The sequence below is a fragment of the Artemia franciscana genome, chromosome 4, assembly GCF_032884065.1.
Source record: "Artemia franciscana chromosome 4, ASM3288406v1, whole genome shotgun sequence".
NCBI lineage: Eukaryota > Metazoa > Arthropoda > Branchiopoda > Anostraca > Artemiidae > Artemia > Artemia franciscana.
In genome coordinates this window covers 21658146-21682877 of record NC_088866.1, presented here as the reverse complement: position 1 = coordinate 21682877, position 24732 = coordinate 21658146, and the positions used below count along the sequence as shown (strand labels likewise).

At 35.9% G+C, this 24732-nt stretch overlaps 1 protein-coding gene across 1 annotated transcript in view; it reads left to right on the top strand.

The window, feature by feature from the left end:
- LOC136026148 (receptor-type guanylate cyclase Gyc76C-like) overlaps positions 1 to 24732 on the top strand; it is a 202605-nt gene that overhangs the window by 119803 nt on the left and 58070 nt on the right. The window contains exons 7-10 of the mRNA XM_065702451.1: positions 625 to 808; positions 10207 to 10394; positions 11871 to 11989; positions 20648 to 20828. Of these exons, the coding sequence (XP_065558523.1) occupies positions 625 to 808; positions 10207 to 10394; positions 11871 to 11989; positions 20648 to 20828 (672 nt within the window). The remainder of the gene's footprint in view (positions 1 to 624; positions 809 to 10206; positions 10395 to 11870; positions 11990 to 20647; positions 20829 to 24732) is intronic.

Here is a 24732-nt window from a genome sequence, read left to right as displayed (position 1 = left end):
TTAAGCAATATAATAACTGTCACTCCTTTTATTCAGCGAAGATCGTTTATTTGCTAATCGTATCCTGACAGGAATATTCAGGTCATTCACCCAAAAGCACATCTCAGGATAGACCCATGTTTCGTTTCTTTTGCGAATTCCGTCTTTATCATCCTCGAAAGAGTTCCTGTACACTTGCCTGACTAACTTATGGAATCTTTTCTATTTTCATATCCCTGTGACTGTGAGACGAGAGTTAGACCATATCCCAATAGTTTCCATCACTTACCTATGTGTGGCAGAACCAACAGTTAGCAACAACTAGCATTATTCATTTTTTCTTGATTTTTTTTTCATATTTAAGATAAAATATCTATCAATCATTAATTTATAAAAAGATATAATTATTAAGTAAAGTATTTATATGTAAAAATATATAATCAAGCTAATATAATAATAAAGTTAAATAGTAAAAAAGTAGATAGTAAAAATGATAAATCAATTTAAATAATTGAATGTACAATTTTATAAATAAAATGGTACATTTGTTTTATGAGATTTGTCTTTCTATTCTTAAGTTAATTTCTTATTTGGAATACAGCTTTTGGACGTACTCTGCTATACTAATAGTGAATTACTTTTCAGCACATCCCGATTTATGCTGCATACCTTTATGATGCGGTTCTTCTGTATGCCAAAGCTTTGGATGTCTTATTTAAACAGTTAGAAGAGGGCAGCAAGAGACCAGTGACAGACGAAGAGTATATGCAGCTAGCAAAAAATGGTACCCTTATCACCAATCAAATTATACAGCTTGGAAAATACCAAAGTAAGAATCTTTTGTTGGTGTTCGTGTCTATCGAAAGCAGAGCGTTCTTTCCCATGATCTTTGGAGGCGCCTAATGCTTTCCAACTTTTCTTTTTTTAGTAAAATAGGTAAAAAAAAGGATAAGAATTTAGATGCGTAGTCTTTCTGTATTTTTCTTTTTTTTAGAATTCTATTTCCCCTTGCTGAAAGCTATACTCTCCTAAAGCTGTGTCGTAGCCCCGTGTTTATTGTAGTTATTCTTCTTACTCATCATTATAGATGACACTACAAGAGGAATTACCAACTCACTAAACCACAAATGTCAAATTTTCTGATTGTGAATGGTAAAGATCGAACCTAGTGATTATTGGTGCATAGTTCAATAAAATTCTACTTGTTCCATTCGATTTACCAGTATTTGATCCTTAGTCGACCAAATTAGATGGGATTATCAACCGACCAAGCCACCATCATTACATTTTCTGGTTATGCAGGGCCGAAGAAATAAAACGCAACTATTTACCTAATTATGCTTATATACATTTTATACTTTATATACACTTTTACCTATACAGAAACTGTATATACTTTAGCAACCTTTAATCTAATATACTGGGTTTTTACTGTGTGTAGGCTATGTAAAAGGTGTTCATGGAAACAAGAAACCCCAGCGCTAATACCATTTTGTGTTTATGTAGATTTCCCAGTTTTTATGAAATGGCAGGTAAGAAACCTTGCTGTGTAAGTTGCTGTTTTTCCGCTGTAAGCAGAATACGTAAAAGATATATTGGAGGCAAGGAACCCCCTTCCACTTGATATTCTTAAGAACATCAGTCCTAATTTTTCCTTGGTTATTTATAACTAACGGCTGTCTTAGAACTTTCTAGCTATAATATTGTATTTGCCTTTATGTTTGTATGTCTTTTTTTCTTTTCTTTTTTCTGTTTTGCTTAACAAAATATGAAGAAATAAACAAATTACATATTCGCTAATGAAATATATTTCGTAAACTACATTATACAAGTTTTTACCAATTTTAGTCTAAATTCTCGTCATTATCATGCAAGAATATGTAAATGCCGCAATACTGTTTTATTAGGCTTGGAGCCCCCTGTACTCCTATAATACCAAGATATTCTGACTCTCTACGCCATGGGTCGGCCACTCGCGACCTGCGGGCTGTGTGCAGCCAGCGAGGTGTCTTGATTCGGCCCTCAAGATTTTCGCTGCAGCGCACCTGACAGACCATATGACACACCATACCAATACTCAGTGGAGTGAAAGGGGGCTCCATCTAGCATAATTACTTTGACTTTCATCTGTTCTGACCGATTATTTTGCTATGTTACAATTTTGTTTTTGATTAAACTTACCTCAAATTTTAGAAATGCCCCCAAAATTATTTTGCCTTTAGATTTTCTTTGTTTCTGTTTTTCAGTAAAATTGAGTGCTTATGGTACCAAATGAAAGCCAAATGATCTGTTCATGTTAAAAGGTCATCTTGTGGCAAAATATTAAGAAGCAAAAAAAGGACGCTTGATTTTGTAGATAGGTGTTATCTGGTGTATAGGGGGTAAGTAAGGAGCGACCCGGCTCAATTTTACCCAAAACTCTAAAAAACGAGTTTTGATACCAATAGATATATGAAAAGAATCGGCTTATTATGCTGATTTTGAATGTATAAGTTTCAATAAATTTAGTTTTGCCGATCAAAGACTACCTGAGAAAATTTGCCTGATTTTTGAAGAAAGGGGGTAACAACCCCCAAAAGTATTAGAATCTTAATGAAAGTCACACCATCAAGTTCAGCATATCAGAAAATCATACTGTAATGGTCAAACTCCTATCTGTAAAAATGTGGAATTTTGTATTTTCCGCCAGAAGAAAGATAAGGGATGCGCGTTTCGTTTGTTATTTTGTTTGTTTTTCCCAGGGGTGATCGTTTCGACCCAGTAACCCCAAAATATCGTGAGAGGGCTCAGTTGAACGGAAATTAAAGGTTCTAGTGCCCTTTTTAAGTCACCAACAAGATTGAAGGGCAACCCAGCCCCCTCTCCCATCCCACCCATTTTTCCCAAAGTCGTCCTATGAAAATTTGAGATAGCCGTTTTGCTCATCATAGTTGAAAGGCCCAATAACTATGCCTTTGGATATAACGTGACCCCCCCCCCCCTGTGACAGGGGGGGGGGTCTAGCATCCAATTCAATTGGGGCCATAGCAACCAAATTCACTGGGCCCCCAACCGAATCACTGGGGGCCATAGCATCCAATTCTGTCGGAGCCCCTAGCATCCAATTCTATATGGGGCCCCTAGCAACCAATTTCACCTACAAGACGTTTTTCAAGAAATTTTTAGATTTTTTTGATTATTATGTGATAGGGGAATATTTGCTTATGTTATGAGGCATTCTAACTTGAATTATTTCTTCAGACCCCGTGGGGAATCCCGGGTGTAACAGTGGAGGTTGCACACTTGGGGTTTTGCGTAATGACGGTAAACATATGGGTGTTACATAGTACTTTAAGAGATTTTTCTCTTTCAATGCGTTTTCTCAGGGAACCTTCACATTCCAAAGATTTTATGTCCACGTTAGAATTCGAAAGGGGTTTCCCCTCAATGAAACTGTGCCTCGGACATATGGACCAACAAGCCATTCCATTATTGTTATTCGGAAAATACTTTTTAGTGTTAACTTTTCCATAAATCCATGGTTTGCGTACTTACTAGCCTTTATCTCCGAGCCGTGTAACTATCCAGCAAAGCTACTGATTTTTGCTGCATTAGATGCACCTGCTTGCTATATTATATTAATGTTCTAATGTGAATTATTCAGGTTAAGTTAAATAGCAGATTCTATGTAACATTAGCGTTAGATTTTTCATTAAGCAAATGGTTACGTATTGAAGTTTTATCCCATAACACAGAAAAAGAATTTTAAAACTCAACAAACGAAAAAACAAAATTTTAAAAAATTTTCATAAGGGATAAAATATAAGCAAAAAGTACCATGAATCAAAGAAAGTTTAGAACCCTAGCAAGCAATTCCACCGGGCCCCCTAGTTTTCAATTCCACCAGGCCCCCTAGCCACCAATTTCAGTGGGCACCCTAGCAACCAATTCCACTAGAGCCTTTGCAAGCAATTATAGAGGGGGTGGGTTGCTATTAGAGGTAAATTTAAGCCCCAGTAAGAGTTATTTCTGAGAGCTTTTAATGAAAATACCACGTTTCTTTGAGCCAATAAGGCATATTCACGTCACCGTGCCAATATGCGGCTAGCTAACCCTAAAAAGCATTTCCAGTGGGAGGAGGGGGGCTTTTTATTAGAGATAAATTTAATCCATATTAAGAGCTATTTATGAGAGTTTAATGAAAAATCCCTCATTTCTTTGACTGAATTTTAGATTTCAGTTGCCCAGCGCTGAAGAACTCTTTGAACACCTCCTGCCTTAACTTCAAGCTTTAGAAAATGTTAGTCCAAGTAGTTTCAAGCCTTGGATACTGAATGGCTGACGCATGGCACCCTCTAGCTGGCTTTATTGCACATATGGCGTTTTTCGGGCATTTTCCTGCAAAAATGTTTGTTTACACTAGAATCAATCGTTTTAACTTAATAAATAAATCCCCATTAGCGTTTCTTCTGATGTCTCCTAGCAATTGAGACCCGCTTAGCACAATGTGCCACTCCTGATGTCAGCCTGTGGGGGTACATTATCACATCTAAGGATTTTCGCTATCTTTCTGTCAAAAATAAGCTTATAAACTAAAAAATAACCCTTGCTTTTATTTGAGCTGTGGAAACTTGCCATTTCTTTGTTACATTGCGGTGTTCCAATCCAATTCCCAGCCTATGACACCCCAATGGCTAACACACGGCAACCTCTATCAGGCATTATCACACACATATGATATTTTTTGAGCAGTTTCCAGCAAAAATTTTCGTTTACACTAGAATTAATAGTTTAAACTTAAAGAAAAAATCCCATTAGCGTTTCTTTTGATGACTTTTAGCAATTGAGGCCAGCATGGCACAATGCACCAGCCCTGATGACTTCCTCTGTTGTATATTATCACAACAATGAGTTTTTCAACCTTTTCTCTCAAAAATAAACTTATAAACTTAAAAATGACCATTGTTTTTATTTGAACGGCGGGAATTTTCCATTTCAGTGTTAGAAGGTGATATTCCATGGCCATTCCCAGCCTGTGACACTATATTGCTGACCCGTGGCAGAATTAAATTTTTTTCTTGAATTAGTATTTTCCCTATTACCACAACAAGTAGAAACCCAGACCACACCATAGACATCAAGAACAAGCCGTGGAAATCCAGACACACTCATAGAAATCATGACCAAACTGTAGAAATTGAGGGCATCCTCTCTAAAATGAAGACAAATGCACAGAAATTATAACCATTGCAATGAGAAAGCACATGAATTCTTAAATATCAGGAACATCCATAGAAATTCAGACTGAACCATAGACATCCGGAGCAATCCGAAGTAATCGAGAGATCAATACATAGAAATCCAGAACAATCCTTAGAAACCAAAAACAATACATATAAATCAAGACCAAACTGTAACAATCAGAACGAGTACATAGAAACCCAGACCAAACAGTAAAAAACTAAAACCAAACTCTAGAAACCAAGGTCAACATTTATAATCAAGACCAATCCGAAGGAGTCTAGGGCAATATCTAAAAATCCGTACAAAATCAATCCAAAAAAATCATGACCAATAAATAGAAGTCTTGTCGAATTCATAAAGTGAAAATCAAATTGAAGACATCAAGAGGTGAAAATGTAGAAATCTAGAGCAACCCTATAGATATAATAACCAATGTATAGAAATTCAGATAAACTCGCAAAATTTGAGAGACCAATCTGTAAAAATCCAGAACAATCCTTAGAAACCAAGACAATACATACACATCATGACTAAACCCTAGAAATCTAGATGAATCCATCAAAATCAAGACCAAACTGAAGGAATCAAGGTCAACCTCTAAAAATCAAGACAAAACCCAAGAAATCAAGTGGTCAACATGTACAAATCTTGACCAACCCCTTAGAAACTATGACCAGCTCATAGAGATCAAGGTAAACTCACAGAAATCAAGCAATCAATATTAGAAATCCAGACCAAACCATAGAAATCATTTTTCAAAGCCAGAGGCACATGAGTGTGAATTATAACCCAACTATTACCATCTATTTCACTGGAGTTATAGATGGCAGCATAACTGGGTAGGCTGGGTTATATTAAGTTAACTACTTTTAATTTAGGTTCATTTAGGCTAGGTTAACGTAGCCGGCCACGTTAACCTAGAAATACCTGCATTCAATTCATGACCCCGAAGATGAAGTTAGATATTTTGTTCAATGGGTGCCTTAGAATATAATAATAATAATAATAATAATAATAATAATAATAATAATATTTATTACCCACAAATATACAAAGTATAAACAGTGGAGTACAGAGAAAAAATTAATAAACAAAGCAAATACAAAAGTACACGTAACTCAACAATGGCAAGCACAATAAATCTAATATAACAAAGAAAAACAGTATAATAAAATAGACTAACAGATCAGTAGAACAGACGAAGTAAAGCTGCATTGATAACTAGAAATATTTACAAATACAGTATAGACCGCCGCTCATCTTTTGCATTCATCAAATTCATCATTTATTAATAACCCACAAAGATAACCCTATGGAGAAAAGAAAAAGCAAGCGAAATTAACAAAACGACCAAAGTAAAAAAAAAGAAACTGAATACTTATCCTACATAATAAATAAATAGCAAGAGAAAATATAACTAAACTAGAAAGATAACTTATTAGAAGATTAAGATTATGGCAGCATCGCCCCATACAGGGAATTATTCTTGCAGAGAGATCGGACATAGCGAGACAGCCGATTTTGGACGGCCAGGTATGGATCAAGAATGCTATATCTTTCACTAATCCAAAAGTTTCTAGTGCAGGGTGGTAGGCCTAACAAGAACCTACAAAAACGGTAAAAGCATGACCGGATGGTACGTTTATTCCGATCGGTTAATAGAGCCCAAAACAGGGAAAGACCAATAGCATGTGGCTGCACCAGCGCATTGAAAAGTCTTGCTCTGATATGTCTATTATAATTTGTCTTGGTAGATATGAGTAGACCATAAGATGCCTTAAGCATAAGATACCATAATATGCTTGATAAATAAAATACATTAGATATCCCAAGACCTAAACCTTTGCTCTTTATATCGAAAAAAGCTTAAGTGAATCTAGCCTTGACTATTGGACAAAAATTACCCAAGAGCCCTTTTAAAGACTAAAAATGTTTTTAACTCACATCAATATTTTCTACATAGAAAAGATTTAGAAATGAGTTGACTTAAAGATTTTATTCTTTATGTGGTAGATATGCCATTTCTAGGAAAAGAATTCGTCTCGATTTCTACGTTATGGTCATGATTTGTATGTATTGGTGTTGATCTGTAGATGTTGCCCTTGATTTCTTCGAATTGAACTTGATTTTAGAAGTTGACCTTGATATCTAGAGTTTGCTCTTGATTTTTACGGTTTTGTCTGGATTTCTATCCACCGGTTATGATTTACACAATCAGGTCTTCATTTCTATGGTTTGGTCTTGGTTTCTGTGTATTGCTCTTTATTTTTAAGAATTTTTATGGATTTCTTCATGTTGATCTCTTTATTTTTTTGCGAGTTCGTCTGGATTTTTAAGCATTGGTTATGATTTCTATGGGGTTGCTCTAAACTTCCACATATTAACCTCTTCATATCTTGAGGTTTGTCTTGATCTTTAGAGGTCTGGGTCCATTTCTTCCGTTTGGTCTTAATGTTTATGCATCTGTCGCGATTTCTATGTATTGGTCATGATTTTTAGAGGTTGTTCTTGATTTATATGGCTTGGTCTGGAATTTTACTCATTAGTTTCGATTTCTATTATTTGGTCTTGATATCTAGAGCTTGATCTTGATTTCAGTGTATTAGTATTGATCTTCAAGGATTGTTCTGAATTTTGCATATTTTTCTCATGATTTTTGTGAGTCCGTCTGGATTTCTATGACTTTGTCATGATTTCTACGGGCTCTGTCTAGATTTCTACATATTGATCGCTTGATTTCATCGGTTTAGTCTTGATTTTTAGAGGTTGACCTTGATTTCTTCGGTTTGGTCTTAATTTTAGAGGTTGACTTGATTTTAGAGTTTGTTTTTGGTTTTTATGGTTTGGTCTCGGTTAGTATGCACTGGTTATAACTTCTACTGTTTGGTCTTTATTTGTATGTCTTGGTTTTGATTTCTAAGGATTGTTCTGGATTTCTCATATTGATTTTTTGATTTTTCGGATTGGTCTTCCTGTCTATGGTTTGGTATGAATTTCTACGGCTGATCCTGATCCTTATGAATTCATGTGGATTTCTATGCATTTGTTATGATCTCTATGTATTGGGCTTGATTTTAGAGGTTGCCGTTGATTTCTACAGTTTGGTCATGATTTCTATGAGTTTATCTAGGTTTAAAGGGCTCTGTATTGATGTCTTTGGTTCGGTCTGAGTTTCTACATGTTGTGGAAATAAGGAAAATACTTATTCAATATAATATTTTAAATTCTGCTGTGTGTCAGTCATTTAGTGTCAAAGGCTGGGAATTGCCATGGAAAGTCTTAATTTAACAATGAAATAGCAAGTTTCCGCTATTCAAATAAATACAATTGTTATTTTTTCGATTATAAAATTGTTTTTGAGAGGAAAAAGTTGAAAACCCCTTACGTGTGATAATCTGCCCCCATGTGATGTTATCGGTGCGGGTATATTGTGCCACGCTGGCCTTAATTGCTAAGAGTCATCAGAAGAAACACTAATAGGATTTTTCCATTAAGTTTAAACGATCGATTCTTGTGTAAACGAATATTTTCGCAGGAAAATGCCTGGAAAATGCCATATGTGTGATAAAGCCTGCTAGAGGCTGCCGCGTGTCAGCCATTTAGTGTCATAGAAAGGAAATTTCCATGGAATATCACAATCTAGCAATGAAATGGCAAGTTTTCACTGTTCAAATAAAAAATGGTTATTTTTAGCTTTTAAGTTAATTTTTGAGAGAAAAAAGTTGAAAACCTCTTAGGTGTGACAGTGTGCCCCAAATGGGTGTCATGGGGGCTGGTTCATTGTGACACACTGGTCTCAATTGCTAGGAGTCATCAGAAAAACTGGTAATGGGATTTTCTTTCCTTAAGTTTAAATGAACAATTCTCGTGTAAACGGACATTTTTGCATAAGAAATTCACGAAAATATTCTTGATAACACCTTGTTATCAAGTTCTTGTTACCATATTCTTGATAACACCTTGTAGAGGGTAAAAAAAAGGCAAATGATGTGGCAGTAGATCCTTAAGGTCCGAAGCCCTTGTGCTGATCTCTGTCTCAAGGCCCTTCAGCCAGAAAGTGCAATGAGGGGATTACCTTCTGTGTACCTTCCCCAGATTTCTCTAGAGGGTGCTGTGTGTCAGCCATTGAGTTTCACAGGCTGGGAATCACCATTGAACATCGCAATCTAGCAAGGAAATGGCAAGTTTCTGCTGTTCAAATGAAAACAATGGTCATTTATAGTTTATAAATTTATTTTTGAGAGAAAAGGGCGAAAAACCGTTACCATATATCTATGTCAAGTTTATATTATTTCTTTATGTGCTGATTTATGAAATCCTGGTTTCCTCCAATCCTCTGTTTTAGGAGAAATGAAACTGATGATTTTATCCTGGCCCAAGGTCGTATCCCAGGGGATATGGGTTTTGACTTCCACCTCCAAAATTATTGTCCGACTCGTAGAAACGTAACAAGATATATAAAAACAAATTTTGTGAGCGTTTTTTAATTTATTATTTTGTATGGAAAATACGAAACTGCCGCATACTTTGGCTCTCCTCGTCTACATTTTCCTGCTTCTTCTCCCACCAAAAATTTTTTGGGCAAATTTTGGCAATTATGGTAATATTTATGGAACATTATGGCTATAATTTGGCAATTATGGATAATTTCGGTTTACAAAACGAAGCAATACACTAAACTGAAGTAAATGCTTAGGTCTGATATTATAGTAGGCCGTGAAATATTCCGAAAAATATATAAAATTATATTATGTGTAATTTGATGCCTTTTGCACCAAATACTTTAAAAATATGGCTTTATCAAACCTGTATCCACCAATACTTCACCATCTTAACATGATTGAATATTTCAAATTTCAGCTGGAAATGCAAGCTTTCCATAACGATCGCCTTGGAACGTCCTGGCCTTTTAAGAAAAGTTACTGCTGCAAAAGAAATAACGTGATCGGCCGTCTGTTTTATTTATATACTCTTTGGCTCATTTATATCATCATTTTCTTCTAGGTGTTACGGATGTCGAAATCGTCATTGACAAAAACGGTGATTCAGAAGGGAATTACACGGTATTGGCGTACCAACCGAGAAGCTATGTTTCAAAAAACGAAAAATTTAGATGTAATTTCATTCTTGACCGTGTTGGATTTTTCATTACCAATCGAACAGAAAACATCAATGAAACCCAAGCTATGCCGGTGAGTTTGAATATTCAGGCGTTTTGAGAAAAGTGGCATGAGAATTATGTTTTGTCTTAGAAAAACAACCCGCCTTGGAACTTGTTTTAATATCAGGATTGTGTACAATTTGTGTTTCATGTTGTTTAGTCTTTTCCTCTCTTCAAAATACTTGAGTCGTCAAGAATATTACTTTATGAAAACGGGGAGATTAGGGGGGGATATGCTATGTTTTGAAATGATTCAATTTTAGTTATAGACCATAAGTCATAGGCCATAAGAAAGGATTTGGAGGAAATTTGAACTTCAAAATGAAGCTTTGAATTAATTAGTATGGGGAGGTATGTGTACAGCCATGTTGACCTTAGGTTGTTTAATGATGCTAGCAGTTAGTATTAGTAGTGAGTTGTTAGCAGTAGTGATGTGGGCGGCACCCAAGGGACTGTGAAGGTCGAGAATGAGGTGCTTGAAAAGACAGAAAAGACTCTTTACTTGGGCAGGGTTATATCTAGGGACGGTGGTTGTCGGAAGGTTGTCAAAGATAGAATAGCTGAAAACAAGCTGCTCAGCTTAGAAGCGTAGGGCTGAGCAAATGGATACTAGCAGTAGTATATGGTGTCTGAGGTATCAGTGATGAGTTTTGCTCTATACATTGCAGAAGGTCTTTACTAAAGACAGAAGAGGAGCATATGCTAGATGACTTTTGGATAAGTTTTTAAAGGGCGATTTTGGCTACATGGTTTGGCGAAGGGGAGTTAATTGTGAGTCTTTTTAAATGAAGTGGTTCAACCCTACACAGTATATTTATCATTACAAAACGGTTTAAGTAGATCTACTATATCTTGCAAATGAACAAAGATTGTGTATCTGGAATATCTGATTCCCCAACGTAAACTGGGATAAGATTATAAAAATTGAATTAAAATATTTGAGGATCTCTGGGGAGATGGTCTTAGCCTACACCTTTTACGAAGTAGGATGGATGAGGAGTATTTGGCCATACATCGACGTCAAGTTGTTTAGCGCTTTCACCAAGTTGTTTGGCTTAAGTGTTTTCAGAAATAACAGTAGATTTCAAATTCCGTGGTAGTTGGAATTTAAGATATTACTAAATTTTTAACAATCCCCATAGCTCCTGGGGTCGTTCCAATTCCCCAAGTTGAATTTTGTTGAGTTTTAATTAATATTGGTACTGGAAAGTTTGTTTCTATGCCGGTTTGAGTGTTCTATCCGGAGTCTAATGTTGAAGGAATTTAAGTGTGAAAATTGTGAATGGGCGATAAGAAAAACAGTAGTACAGTTTAAAAGAAGTGAGGTTTCTAGATTAAAATACGAAATAAAGGAATGTTGGTCTGTATTAACTTTTTTTTTTAATGGGCCGAGTTCTCAGCATCCCCTGTTGAAAGTTTGCCTCCTAAAATAAAGAGAAAAAACATCGATTTTTCGCTGATCAAATATTAAGTGTCTTTTAGCTAATTACCTTGTGGTCTTTTACAGAAATTTCTGCCTTGGTCAGACAAGACGTTATATTGGCCAAGTGGGCTCCTACCTCCAAGTAACAATCCAGCATGTGGATTTGACCGAGAGCTTTGTCCTACCAGCTCAGATAGGCTTAGGTAATTTCTATGAATATTTTCTCGGAAATATAGTCAAAGCTAAATATTTTAGTCTTTACCTTCGTAAGGAAATATAAAAACTGGCAAATAAAACTAGCAAATGGCAAAATGAAAAAGAAGTAATTAAAAGAAATGCAGGCGAATTAGATTTAGTTTTACTCTGAAAGGAAAAAGGGAAATATATTTTCAAACCAGTATAGCTAGTGCTGTTATATTTCGGCTGTTTTATAGAGAACAGCTGTTCTGTGGACTAGAATTTATGTTTGGATTTCACTGCAACCACTTTTTGAATATTTTGGTAAAACAATATTTATATGAAAAAAAGAATCTTGGCTTCAGTGCTGAACCCTCTATATACAACTCTACAATATGCATTGCAGGTGATGTCTCCACCCTTGAGGTTTGAACCTCGTTTATATATTATGTGGTACATTTCATGGATGACATTTTTAACATGAGATTCTGAAATTTACGCGGTTTCTTTCAAAATTTTAAGATAAAATATTTTTCTGACAATTGTGAAACTAAACATCTTCATAGATTATGAATAACTTGATTAAAAATAAATCCTTTGACTAATGTATTGTGGTGAAATTAATGAGCTTCATAGACTGATCAGAAATAAAGAACAGTTTGCATAGGCTGATGAATCCTGAAGGCTTTAAACTGAAATGAAAAAGAAGAAAGAGAAATCTAAAGGAGGCTGCGTACAAAAATTGCGATTGCTTGTGTGTCTTGTGATGTCCTTTGTCTTGAATTATTACATAATGATTTTTTTGCATTGGTTTGAAATTTTCTATCTTTAAATCGAGAAACTGGTCCCAAACCCGTTGGGTGAGGAAGGAGTTAGTGAGGGTATAAAGGTGATAAGTCTGATTTTGAGACAAATGTTATCTTTAGTTCCAAGTCTCGGCTTTACATTGTTTGTTTTCACGTGCTTCCTTAACATACACCAGTATTTGTATGGATTTCCCACCTGTCCCTCTTTGACGTGTTGTAGTTCAGGAGGTTTTTCATTGTAAAGCCTAGAAAATTACATGAGAGCAAAAGGAAGATAAAAAAAGAATGCAAAGGCCCAGCTAAGGGTCAGAACAACTCAGACTCATGCGTCTGACACAAAAAAGATTATGTTGAAACTAGACCTTCAATGCAAAGGCCCAACCAAGGGTCATAACTACTCAGACTCATGGGTCAGAGCTGTGGAACAACAGAAGCAACGATATCTATTGGTTTCAACCCGAGTCTTCTAAAGACAGAACAAAATTTCTAATCTTGACCAAATATCACAGCTAAAAATGAAGTTCTAGCATCCTTGCAAAATTTATTCAAGATCCGACGGACCATTCTTATGCACTCAGATGGTAAGAATCTAGTTCTACTTTCATAGAAGCCTCTAGTCGCGCACAGACACCCAGCCCCATAAATGTAGCTGTTCACCAGGTTTGGCTGAATGAATTCCGCGATCTCGCCTTGTAATTAGTCTACTAAAACGAAATTTTTGTGCTTTTATCCTCTCTCTTCTTATAAAGACTAGATCATATGCATAATATAAAAAGGCGCAACTATGGGCCTAGGTATTGCTTCCCGTCACTGTGGCCCAGTATTTTTCTTTTCTGGTAAAATTGCTTGTAATGGGAATTTTGTGGTCTTCTTTCATCCCCCACTGCATAGGTTAAATCGATCTCGGACTGCGAAAAACTACAAGTGAGTATAAACTATTAACTCTGACAATGAATAATTGAGTTCTGACAAACCCTTCTGGCTATTGTTATGGTACTATGTAATAGTGGAACTTTTCTCTCCCCCACATATTTTGAGTTGATCCTGATCTCAAAAGCCTTATGTAAGACATAAACTATTACTTCTCAGTAAGTGTTGCCAAGAAAACAATTTCTGAGACTACACTGGGTGAGCATGACAAGATAAGAAAAAACTCACAAAGAAGAAAAAACGAGGATATTTACACCCAGTGGAAATGAAAATGCAATGCATATATTTCGGTATATGCGGAGATCTCTGACGGTCTGAGGACGGTCGAGCGGAGGTCTCGGTCGAAGTATTTGTTTTGCATTTTCCTTTTTTTTTTCTTCTCTTCGGGATTTTTTTCTTTAGTGTTGCCAAGATTCGATAACTCCTCTTGCCAAAGTTATGATGGCAACAGTTTAGGGACTCTTCTTGAATCAGGCAAGAACTCTAAACAGGCAGAACAAGCACAGTTATTCTTACCTCCAACCAAGTTTAGCAAAGACATGAACACTTTTTGAGAGATTTTGTATATCGACAAAACTTTAGGAACCTCCTACATCAAATAACTTCAAAATAGGTATGAGCTCCCAAAAAGAAAACTAAGGTGGCTGCTGTGACTTGAGATCCTGCTAGACCTCTCCCATATTCCTTTCACACAAAGACTGGATCGAGTCTTGATCCTCATATGACATAGGAAATTAGCTCGAACGTCCACCAAGTTTTGCCAAGATCCATCAAATCTTTCTGGTAAATGCCCCTATGACAAGAATGTAGAGACACTGTCTTCCTACAGGATTGGATCTACTACCGATCCTCACAAAGTATAACCAGGGCGCTTGTTATTACTTCCTATCAAAATCGAGTGAGATCCGACAACTTCTTTGTGCGGTTGACGCTAGGGGTCACCTCCCCACTGAAGTCGGAAGGAGTAAAAAATCCCTAAAAAGGTGCAACTAGTACACTGCTCTTACCTCTGACCAAGTTTGATAGGGATTTGATTGTCCCCCTTTTTTAGAATTCCTTATGGAAAGGATTTGGTGACCTTCTTCTCTTTTTCTTCGAGCTAAACATTTCCTCGGATCCAATTATCATATGACCAGGGCTCTAACAATTACCTTCCACAATGTTCGATCGAAATCCGGTCGACGTTACCGGTTGATGTTCTCTTGGCATGAATTTAGGGATTTTCTTGATCTCCTTTGCCAGGAGATGTATTATACCCAGTTATCCAAAAACCAAACAAGGACACTTAGCCATACTTCCCACAAAGTTAGATTATAATCTGGAAATCTTCTCTGTCCGATCTTCTTATGACGAGGATTAAGAACTCCACCAACTTCCACCCCAAAAAGAGGGTGGGTCCTGATCCCCAAGAGGCATAAGACAATACTGACATTTGGACGATAGTATTAAATTCCAACCTGATTTAATCAATATCTGATTTTCTAGTGTATTGGATATCCCGATGACAAGAGTTCAACCCCACCCCCTTCTTACTCCGCAGAGGTTGTTCTATGTTTGGAAAGCTAAGAGACACGATTTGCAAACGACACGTTACTTCCTATTAAGTTTTGCTGAGATCAGAGAACTTCCCCTTATAAATGTCCATATGACAAGATTCTGGGAAACTGCCTTGTCTTTCCTCCACCTATGAGTCGAATCACAGCTAGCCTTGTTTCACGTTACTTATTACAGTAAGATCTATGTTCTTACCACATTTTAAAAAGCTCAATCAGCGTTAAAATTTCTTTAAAAAATGGGAGGTGCGGAATCTGGATTGCCAGATTGATCGCACAAGAACTAATTTTTGAAAATCTAAAAGATATACTGGGTTTTGATCTCACTTCTTGAAGAGGTAGCTATTCTCTTTATGAATGATACATTATATGATCCCTAAGACGTTTATTTTTGGAATTAGGACTGCTTCTTGTTTAGAATGCTCAGTTGGCTGGAAAAAATATTTCTAATTATTTCTGAAGATTTACCGGAAATTTAACCAACTTCAGAGGAACTTATCTCTTATCGTTGTCAAGCTAAAGACCGCCGCTGACGATAATAAATAATAATACAAAAAATACAAATGGGTTTTTGTTGCTCCCTAGCTCAATAATAGACAACTATGGAAAAAATTGACGCGATTTTCCAGTATTCAACGGTTTGTGAATTACTGCAGCCGTCTTGTGCCAGGTATGCAAGGCAGTTAATATATGATGATACATAATTATTATTCGTTTTCCCGTATTTCTTGCCAAAAAAGCCTTTTTCATATTTGTATTCAATAGCTGTCTGTATTCCAGACATTAAATGATTTCTTCGCGTGTGTTTCTGTGCAGACCTTGAAAACAAATATAATAAGAATACTACCATGTCTGTCAGATAACTGTGATTTATTAATCACGCTAATTACTATCAATACAAGATTGTTTTGTTTTACTAAAAGGTGTAGATTTACTGAGAGGTTTTTTATTTAGGTTTATTTATTGTGACTCATTTTCTTGAGGGAACTATTTAATGGAATAATGACTTAAAGAAAAACCATCAAGGGTTTTCAGTGGCCAAATTTGGAAGTTTATAGATCTTTATAAAATCAGAACTGAGTGTAACTCATGGGAGTGGAGGGGGGATCCCTTGTCAATATGCTTGCGTGAATTCACCCTCTTGTTGTTGCACCTTCAGAATATATGCTTTATATAGCCTACACATTGCACAGTATACGTATAGAGTATTTACGTATGTATATTTAGTAAATTTTATTCCGTTAGTGTAGGGACTGCTTCTTTATTACCCTCCGACTATTAATATACGAGTGCAATTTTTCGTCTAAGAAAAGTGCAAAAGATTCAAAACTCTATTGAAGGATTTGTAACTGAAGAGCTTGATAGAATTAGTCAGTTCCATCATATTGTAAATATTTATAGTGCGTTGAGATGAATAACGGTTTTCTTTAATGTTTTTACAAGATTCAGTCGTTTCAAGCTTGCAACTCTTTGTTGCTTGAAACTGTTTATTTTAAATATGTGATCTTTTTTACGCAAGCTAAAACAACTTCTTTTTTTGTGCACGCACATTACACTTTGAAAGCCGGTACTATGTAGTTGTGCATGACTGGATGCTAAAGGACTGTCCCTCTAGTTCGAATGTTATTTAAAAAAAAAAAAATTGGAACAGAACTATTGGGCTAGATGCATCATTTTGAATTAAGAAAAGAATTCCTAATAAGAATAAATAAGAAAATAATAAGAAAAAGAATAAGAAAAGTAAAAATAAGAAAAATAAGAAAAGAATTCATTTTGGATTTCTAAATTAGACATGAATTAACCCTAGATAAGCCAAAGTTCCTCGTGTACCACCATAGCCATAAAGGGTGCCAATAAGGAGCTTAAAGTCATTGCGTAGGGAGCTGCAGTGTTAATATCTTCCCCCCTCCAGGATTATTTGTCTGAGGTCACTCAATTAGAAATCACTGATCTAGAGCATGATTAGGGAATTCCAGCCTTCAGATTACTCAACATTTGTGTGATTATTTTTGTATTGTGATCACTTGTGGATTATTTGTGTGGCATCGCTCTCATTTGTCCTGTAAAGTGTGTTCTTTGGTCTCATCATGTGCGTGCGTCCTTTGGCTGCCACTGGGGAAGTATGTTGAGTAATCTGACGGCTGGAATTCCCTAATCATGCCCTAGGCCAGTGATTTCAAAACTTTATATTGCCACGGCTCCCGTAAAAATATTTGATCGCGTGGTGCCTCCCTTCTATTTTACAAAATAATACAGACATGTAAATTTTTAGTTCTCTTAAATTTATTTAAGACAAGCTCTTACAAACAAAGAAAATGGAAAACAAATTTATATTATTGTCTTTTAAAGAGAATGATATGCTTGCCTATTAGATCAAAGTTTGCCAAATCAAAGGTGTCAATCATGAGATAGCAACACAAAGCGCCTTTCCTGCAAAGAAACCAATGCAATATTTCTATTTTATTTCACCTAATGCGAATTTCATTTTACCTAATATAGAAAATTCTCCTGTGTATTAACAACATTTTTCGAAAGGCAGCAATACTTTTAAAACTTTATTTGACAAAATATCATATTTGCTCTTGATATATAGCAAAAATTGAATTAAAAGAAATATCACAAGATAATTCTATCAAGTTCTCTTTCTAATTACTTGTTAATTCAAATTCACCATTTTCTTCGTCAATAAACAGATTCTGTATCCACACAAATTCTGTAAAATTGAAAACATCAAAATAATTTGAGAAATGAATTAGCAAACAATCCCAGTGTTCAACGGATGGATTTTTGCTTGCTACTATGTTATCTTGGAATAGTAGGTGTGGAAACATGTCAAACTCAATTTTTTCCCAATACGTATTCCAAAGCCTCATTTTTTATGAATGCTTTCACATTAGCTTTTTGAGAACAATAAATGTATTTGCGGTTCTTACATCGTTTAATTCAAAACGTCCCAAAATGTGCTTGCGTCCAAATTTTTAATTTCCTTTATTACACTTGTAATTGCCACTTTGAGTTCATGTATGCTCTTAATAACCTTATCCCGAAATAGTCAGCACACATCATAACAGTACAAAAGTGTGGTATAAGTAGCTCCCATATCATCGCACGACTTTGCAAAAACAATTAAGTTCCTCATTTTTATTTTTGATATAAATGCTGCTCTGTGGAGCATATGTGGAGCATCTGTGGAGCATCGCACGAACATCGGGTGTTTTCATTTGAACTAGTTTTGTGTCCTGACATTGATTTTGCACCATCTGTACAAAATCAACCGCAAGTATTCTACAATATGACTTTCCCATTAGAAAAATCTGTCAATTACATAAAAGTTTCAAAGGATGTTTCATTTCCAGGAATAAGTTTGCTAAACAAAAATCTTCGGTTATATTTTTCTTTTCAATATATTGAAGATATCCAATTAAATATGTGGTTGTAGCTGCATCAGTTCCTTCTACCTATAAGGCGAATTTTGAAGTGCGTATCTGAGAAACTAATTAATCGCAAAGATTGTGTCGTCTATCGTCTAAATCGTCTAATCGTCTATATGTTCAACCCTGAATGGAGCGTCTACCAGAATCTATAAAATCTTGCTAATTCTACCTTGAGGTATGGAAACTACCTATTTTGCTATCGATTACAAACTACCTATTGCAAATTATTATTTTATCTATTAAACTATCAGTTAGGCACAAATTACCTAAACTACATATTGCTAATTCTACCTATTTTTGTTGATTCTGGGCCAGTAAGTGCCGCAGTCCCGAAAGGGTTAAGATATTTCGCGTGACTGAGTAGTTTTAATTTCATTTGGTTTTTTGTCAATCCTGGCTAATACTCACGCCTCCCCATAGACTACTCCATGCCTATCTGGGCCGGCACACCTCCCAGTTTGGAAAGTGCTGCCCTAGACAGTGCCATGTTCTTTGTATGATCATAGCGAATTGTCTGGCTGATTCACGTATTGGCGCTTTTCCATGCTACTTATTTTGTTCTGTCAAGAGTTTGCGACTAAAGTAGTTGTCTTAAAATGCAGTTAAGTGTTTCTCAATCTTGTCTGTGACTTCTACGCAGTCAGATATGTATGTTTGAATTGTCAAAGCGATGCTGTGAAGTTTAAGATGGATCAGATATTCAATTATCCTTATTCTTGTCAGAGCCTTTAAAACGTTGACCTCATCAGGACTGTGTATGTTCGCAGGTGTTTCCCAGAATCACCCCTATATCAGACTAGACTCCCAACATGCCAAATGTCAACAGATTGTTCTCTGAATTCATTCCCCAGTTGCATATTCAAGGGCGAACTGATAGTTAACTTAGCTTTGGTTTCAGGGGCATTTGTGGAGCCTGACTCCTTAGGTCAACTACAGTTACAGGTTCCATGCGATCATACTTCCTTGTAATAGATCACAAGAATAAAAGCGGAAAATTAATCTGGATACGAGTCCAAACACACGAGACTTTGGACAGTATTCTTGTAGCTTATCCAAGAAATTAGTTTTACATTTTAACTTGTAAACGATTTATTAATATAAGGGTCTAACGATTGGTGAATCCAAAATATGTTTAGTTTGATATCTGAGTGGTCATTAGTCTTTAGGAGTTACAGTAATGTTAGCTAAGGGGATTTACGTGTTACTAATATTATTACAAAACGGTGTTGGTCAAATTATTTATAGACCTGTTTTTCGCGAGCCGAAAAGCGAAGCTGGCTAAGTTTTTGCTTGTTTATTTCTATTATTCGTGACTAGCGGGAAACTTCCTATCCTTTATTCGTAAGAACATAAGAATTGACAAGATTTGTAAAGCAAATCCCGCCCGCTAGTGGAAAGTGTTTCTGGCTTGTGGTTTTTGGCACCGAATTCAAATTATTACACTCTCGACCTCTTTTTTAGTTTTGCTACTTCCAGAAATCAATAGTGTTTTTGGAAACCTCGTAAGAAGATGATTGAGAACCATTATTAACGTTGTTTTATATATAAAAATTCATTATGATAATTGAAGCACGGTTATTTTCTAAATTATTTACTTTTTCAGTCGTTGTTTGCGACTAGTCGGCATTATTTTTGCTATACTGTCGTCTCCCAAGCCTGCTTTGCTTTCTATTGGTCTGCTCTCGCTGCTGGAGCTTTTTTGCCGCTAGGATATGGTTTTTTGCGAATAAGCGCCATGTCTCACATTCTTTTTGTAGAGTACTTTATATCTCCGACATCCATTCCTTTCATACTTAAAGCAAACATTAGATGTAGCTAATATTTCTATTAAGATTTTTTTTTTTTTTTTATCGGCGTGAACCTCTTGCTTGGAAATACCAGATAGCGTTGATGATTGTTTCCTTATAAAGACTGGCTTTGGTGTACAACAAAGTTCAATTAAATCTTCTTCTTTTTTTCAGACGTTCTCAACTGGCAGCGGGAATCCTCTCTGGTATTTTTTGTATAGTGTTTTTGATGACTGTGTCAGTCTACAGACGATGGAAGGTGGAACAAGAAATTGCCGGTCTCCTTTGGAAACTCGACCCTGGAGAAATCGATGGCTACCCTTATAAGGATGCCCCATTCGTAGCATCGAGTAAGGTATTAATTTGGTTTGCAAATATCGTCAACTTTAAATGACTGCTAAAAGTATATTCATACTAAGAGACCAATTTGAAGGAGAACCTTTGCCTCTCCTTAAGGTCCACAAATGAATAAAGTGTGTATTGAATACGTTTTGTCCTTTAAGGCTGTCTTTAAGAGTAAAATGTTTCTTTTTGGAATTTTGGCCCTTTACGGAAACCATTGATGGATGCGCCCTCACCCATGGGAATTTGTAACAACTCTTTGCTCGTTATAATTCTTTTCAATTTTCTAAATTGAACAATGTTTTTTTTTTTTTTTCAGCAAATGCCTGCTTGTTTAAGTAATGACAGTCAACGCTTTATGATAAAGACTTTATGTTTCTGAAAGTAAGGAGCAACACTAAAACTTGAACGAACAGAAGATATTCTGTATACTAGGGTTGCCTCCTCCTCCCCCCCCCCCGGAAAATTCAGTCCTCGCTGAAAATTACCCACGAAAAATTTCTTGCGGATGATTCCGCCTGAAAAATTCTTCTTGGCATACTTTCATTTGGAAAAGACTTTAATTTCCGTTTTTTTTTCTCATATTATGCCGGAAATCTTTAGCTTGAAGATTTCCGAAAAACTTTAGCGTGAAGAGCGAGGCGCTGATGAGAGAGAAACCCCCCTCATATATGTTGTAATTTCTGTTCGTTTTAAGTTTTAATGTTGCTCCTTATTTTGAGCTGAAAAAAACTTTTTTTTTGTATAAAGCCTTATTCAAAACATATGATCACTAAGCATCTACCGAAGTAGTTTGTGGAAGAAAAACAAATTACTTTATATAAAGTAATATATATATATATATATATATATATATATATATATATATATATATATATATATATATATATATATATATGCTAGCTGTTGGGGTGGCGCTTCGCGCCACCCCAACACCTAGTTGGTGGGGCGCTTCGCGCCCCCCCAAGCCCCCCCGCGCGCGTAAGTCGTTACGCGCCATATTAGTTACGCGCCATTGTAGTTGTGTCCCTGTGTCCCACCTGTGAATATAGATAGATTTATATATGTGTTTTGAAACTACGTAAAAATTGCGAATATACAACATTCTTGGCTTTCCCATTGTCTCTGCATATACAAAGCCGTATGTACTAATAATGACGTCATATGCAAACGCTCTTTTTACAAACAAACAAACATGCATACACACAACTCGTTTTTATATAGATAGATAGATAGATAGATACAGTACAAATTAACTGCGTAAAACTTGTGAATATACAACATTCTTCGCTGTCCAATTGTCGCTGCATATAAATAAATTGTCAGGTTTACCGACCCTCGAACATGCAGCGTACAATTGTCCATGGGAAAAACAATCAGTATTAAGATCTATACCACATTTTTCTAATGATTGACCTTGAGCTTTGTTAATGGTGATTGCAAATGCTAATCGAATTGGAAATTGCAATCTTTTAAATTGAAAAGGCAAATCCGTTGGAATCATGGGAATGCGAGGAATAAGAACAGCCTCACCCTCAAAAGGCCCTGTCAAGATTGTGGCCTCTATTAGGTTTTCCATTGTTTTTTTTACGGCAAGTCGTGTGCCATTGCATAGCTTTGGTGGGTTGATATTTCTTAAAAGTATTATTGGTACGCCTATTTTTAGTTGTAGCACGTTTGGTGGAAACCCTGAAGGATCTATGGAATTTAAAAATTCAGATGGATAATTAACCGCTTCATTTGGTTCCAAAACTGTGTCGACTGACTTGTAAAGGACTGCCTGGTCTCGAATCTTGGTCAAAACAATATTGTTGATTTCGTGGACGTCTATATTTTTGGGTGCGAGAATCGCTCTTTCACTTAGCCATTTATTATTTTTATAATTTTTTAGAATATTCGGAAATACTTTTTCAATCAATTCATTTTTGGACGTCACTAAATTACAGAAATCAGCAGGTAGTTGTATACGTCCTGAAATTGAGTCTACTGGGAGCTTTTCGTTTCCAATTGCCAGCAATTGATCTGAAAATGTTTGACCAGAGTCTTGCGAATATACAACATTCTTGGCTTTCCCATTGTCTGTGCATATACAAAGCCGTATAAATAGATTGTCAGGTTTACCGACCCTCGAACATGCAACGTACAATTGTCCATGGGAAAAACAATCAGTATTAAGATCTATACCACATTTTTCTAATGATTGACCTTGAGCTTTGTTAATGGTGATTGCAAATGCCAATCGAATTGGGAATTGCAATCTTTTAAATTGAAAAGGCAGATCCGTTGGAATCATGGGAAAGCGAGGAATAAGAACAGCCTCACCCTCAAAAGGCCCTGTCAAGATTGTGGCCTCTATTAGGTTTTCCATTGTTTTTTTACGGCAAGTCGCGTGCCATTGCAAAGCTATGGTGGGTTGATATTTCTTAAAAGTATTATTGGTACGCCTATTTTTAGTTGTAGCACGTGTGGTGGAAACCCTGAAAGATCTATGGAATTAAAAATTCAGATGGATAATTAACCGCTTCATTTGGTTCCAAAACTGTGTCGACTGACCTGTAAAGGACTGCCTGGTCTCGTATCTTGGTCAAAACAATATTGTTGATTTCGTGGAAGTCTATATTTTTGGGTGCAAGAATCGCTCTTTCACTTAACCATTTATTATTTTTATAATTTTTTAGAATATTCGGAAATACTTTTTCAATCAATTCATTTTTGGACGTCACTAAATTACAGAAATCAGCAGATAGTTGTATACGTCCTGAAATTGAGTCTACTGGGAGCTTTCCGTTTCCAATTGCCAGCAATTGATCTGAAAATGTTTGACCTGAGTCATAGTTTTGCAATCAGACACGCATATTTGTAGTTAATTTTAATATTTTTACGTGTGCCCATAAATTAGAATTTTTCAGGCAAGCATTCATTTCTTTGCTGTTCTTTTGATTCCTCGGCACGCTTTCTTTTCTGACTTTCTCTATCAGCAGCAAGTTTTTTGGCATAGACTTTGAGCATCTTCGTCGGCTTTTGCCATTGTAAGTTCATCAGTCATTTTAAACTTAAACATTAATAGATTTCTACGTGAACATATATGTCTTAAATATCTTTAATGACGTCACCGTCATAGCAAAAATGACGACAACTAACTTCATGACGTCAGTCGACACAGAAACATGACGTCACCTGACAGACAGACAGACAACTTATTTATATATATATAGATAGATATATATACCTCGTCGCACTATGGTGGTGACGGGGGGGGGTCCTAAAGGTTGATGGACTACGCAGAAGTAAAACTCTGTCTCAGACAATTGATTTTCATGGAACTCATGATTATCCAGTTTTGCCTTTTAAAGCCTACCTTTGTCAAATGTCAATCCTAATTTACTTCAAGGTTTGAACGCTTAAATATTATAACACAAGGGTCTGAAAATAGTTTCCTGTTTTGACAAAGCCACTTCATTTTCTTATGAAGTTTACAAATGAGTAGGCTATTATTTTAAGCAAAACAGCAGGTAAAAAATAAGGATATTTTTTAAGGCAGCGTTTTTTGTTGTTGTTTTTTTTCACTGTTTAAAAAAAAACTATTATTTTACTTGTTGTTTGTGTTTATGATCGAAATACAGTGTGTTCTTTGTCATTATTTGTATTATTTTAGGGGGTTGTCATTTAAAAGTCTAAGCTGCGCCTCAGTGTCTCCTTATGATTTGATATGTGGCCTCTCAAAATCATGGTTATAATCCCTTTATCGAGGACATACAAACTTTGAAAAATATTTTTGTTATAATTTCTTAGGCAAAAGCCTGCTTTCATAGGTAATGACAGTCGGCACTTTATGATAAAGACTTTTAATCACTTGAAGTAAGTTCCACGAAAGGGAAAAAGCCGAGGCTTGATATTTGTAACGTAATTTGTAACGT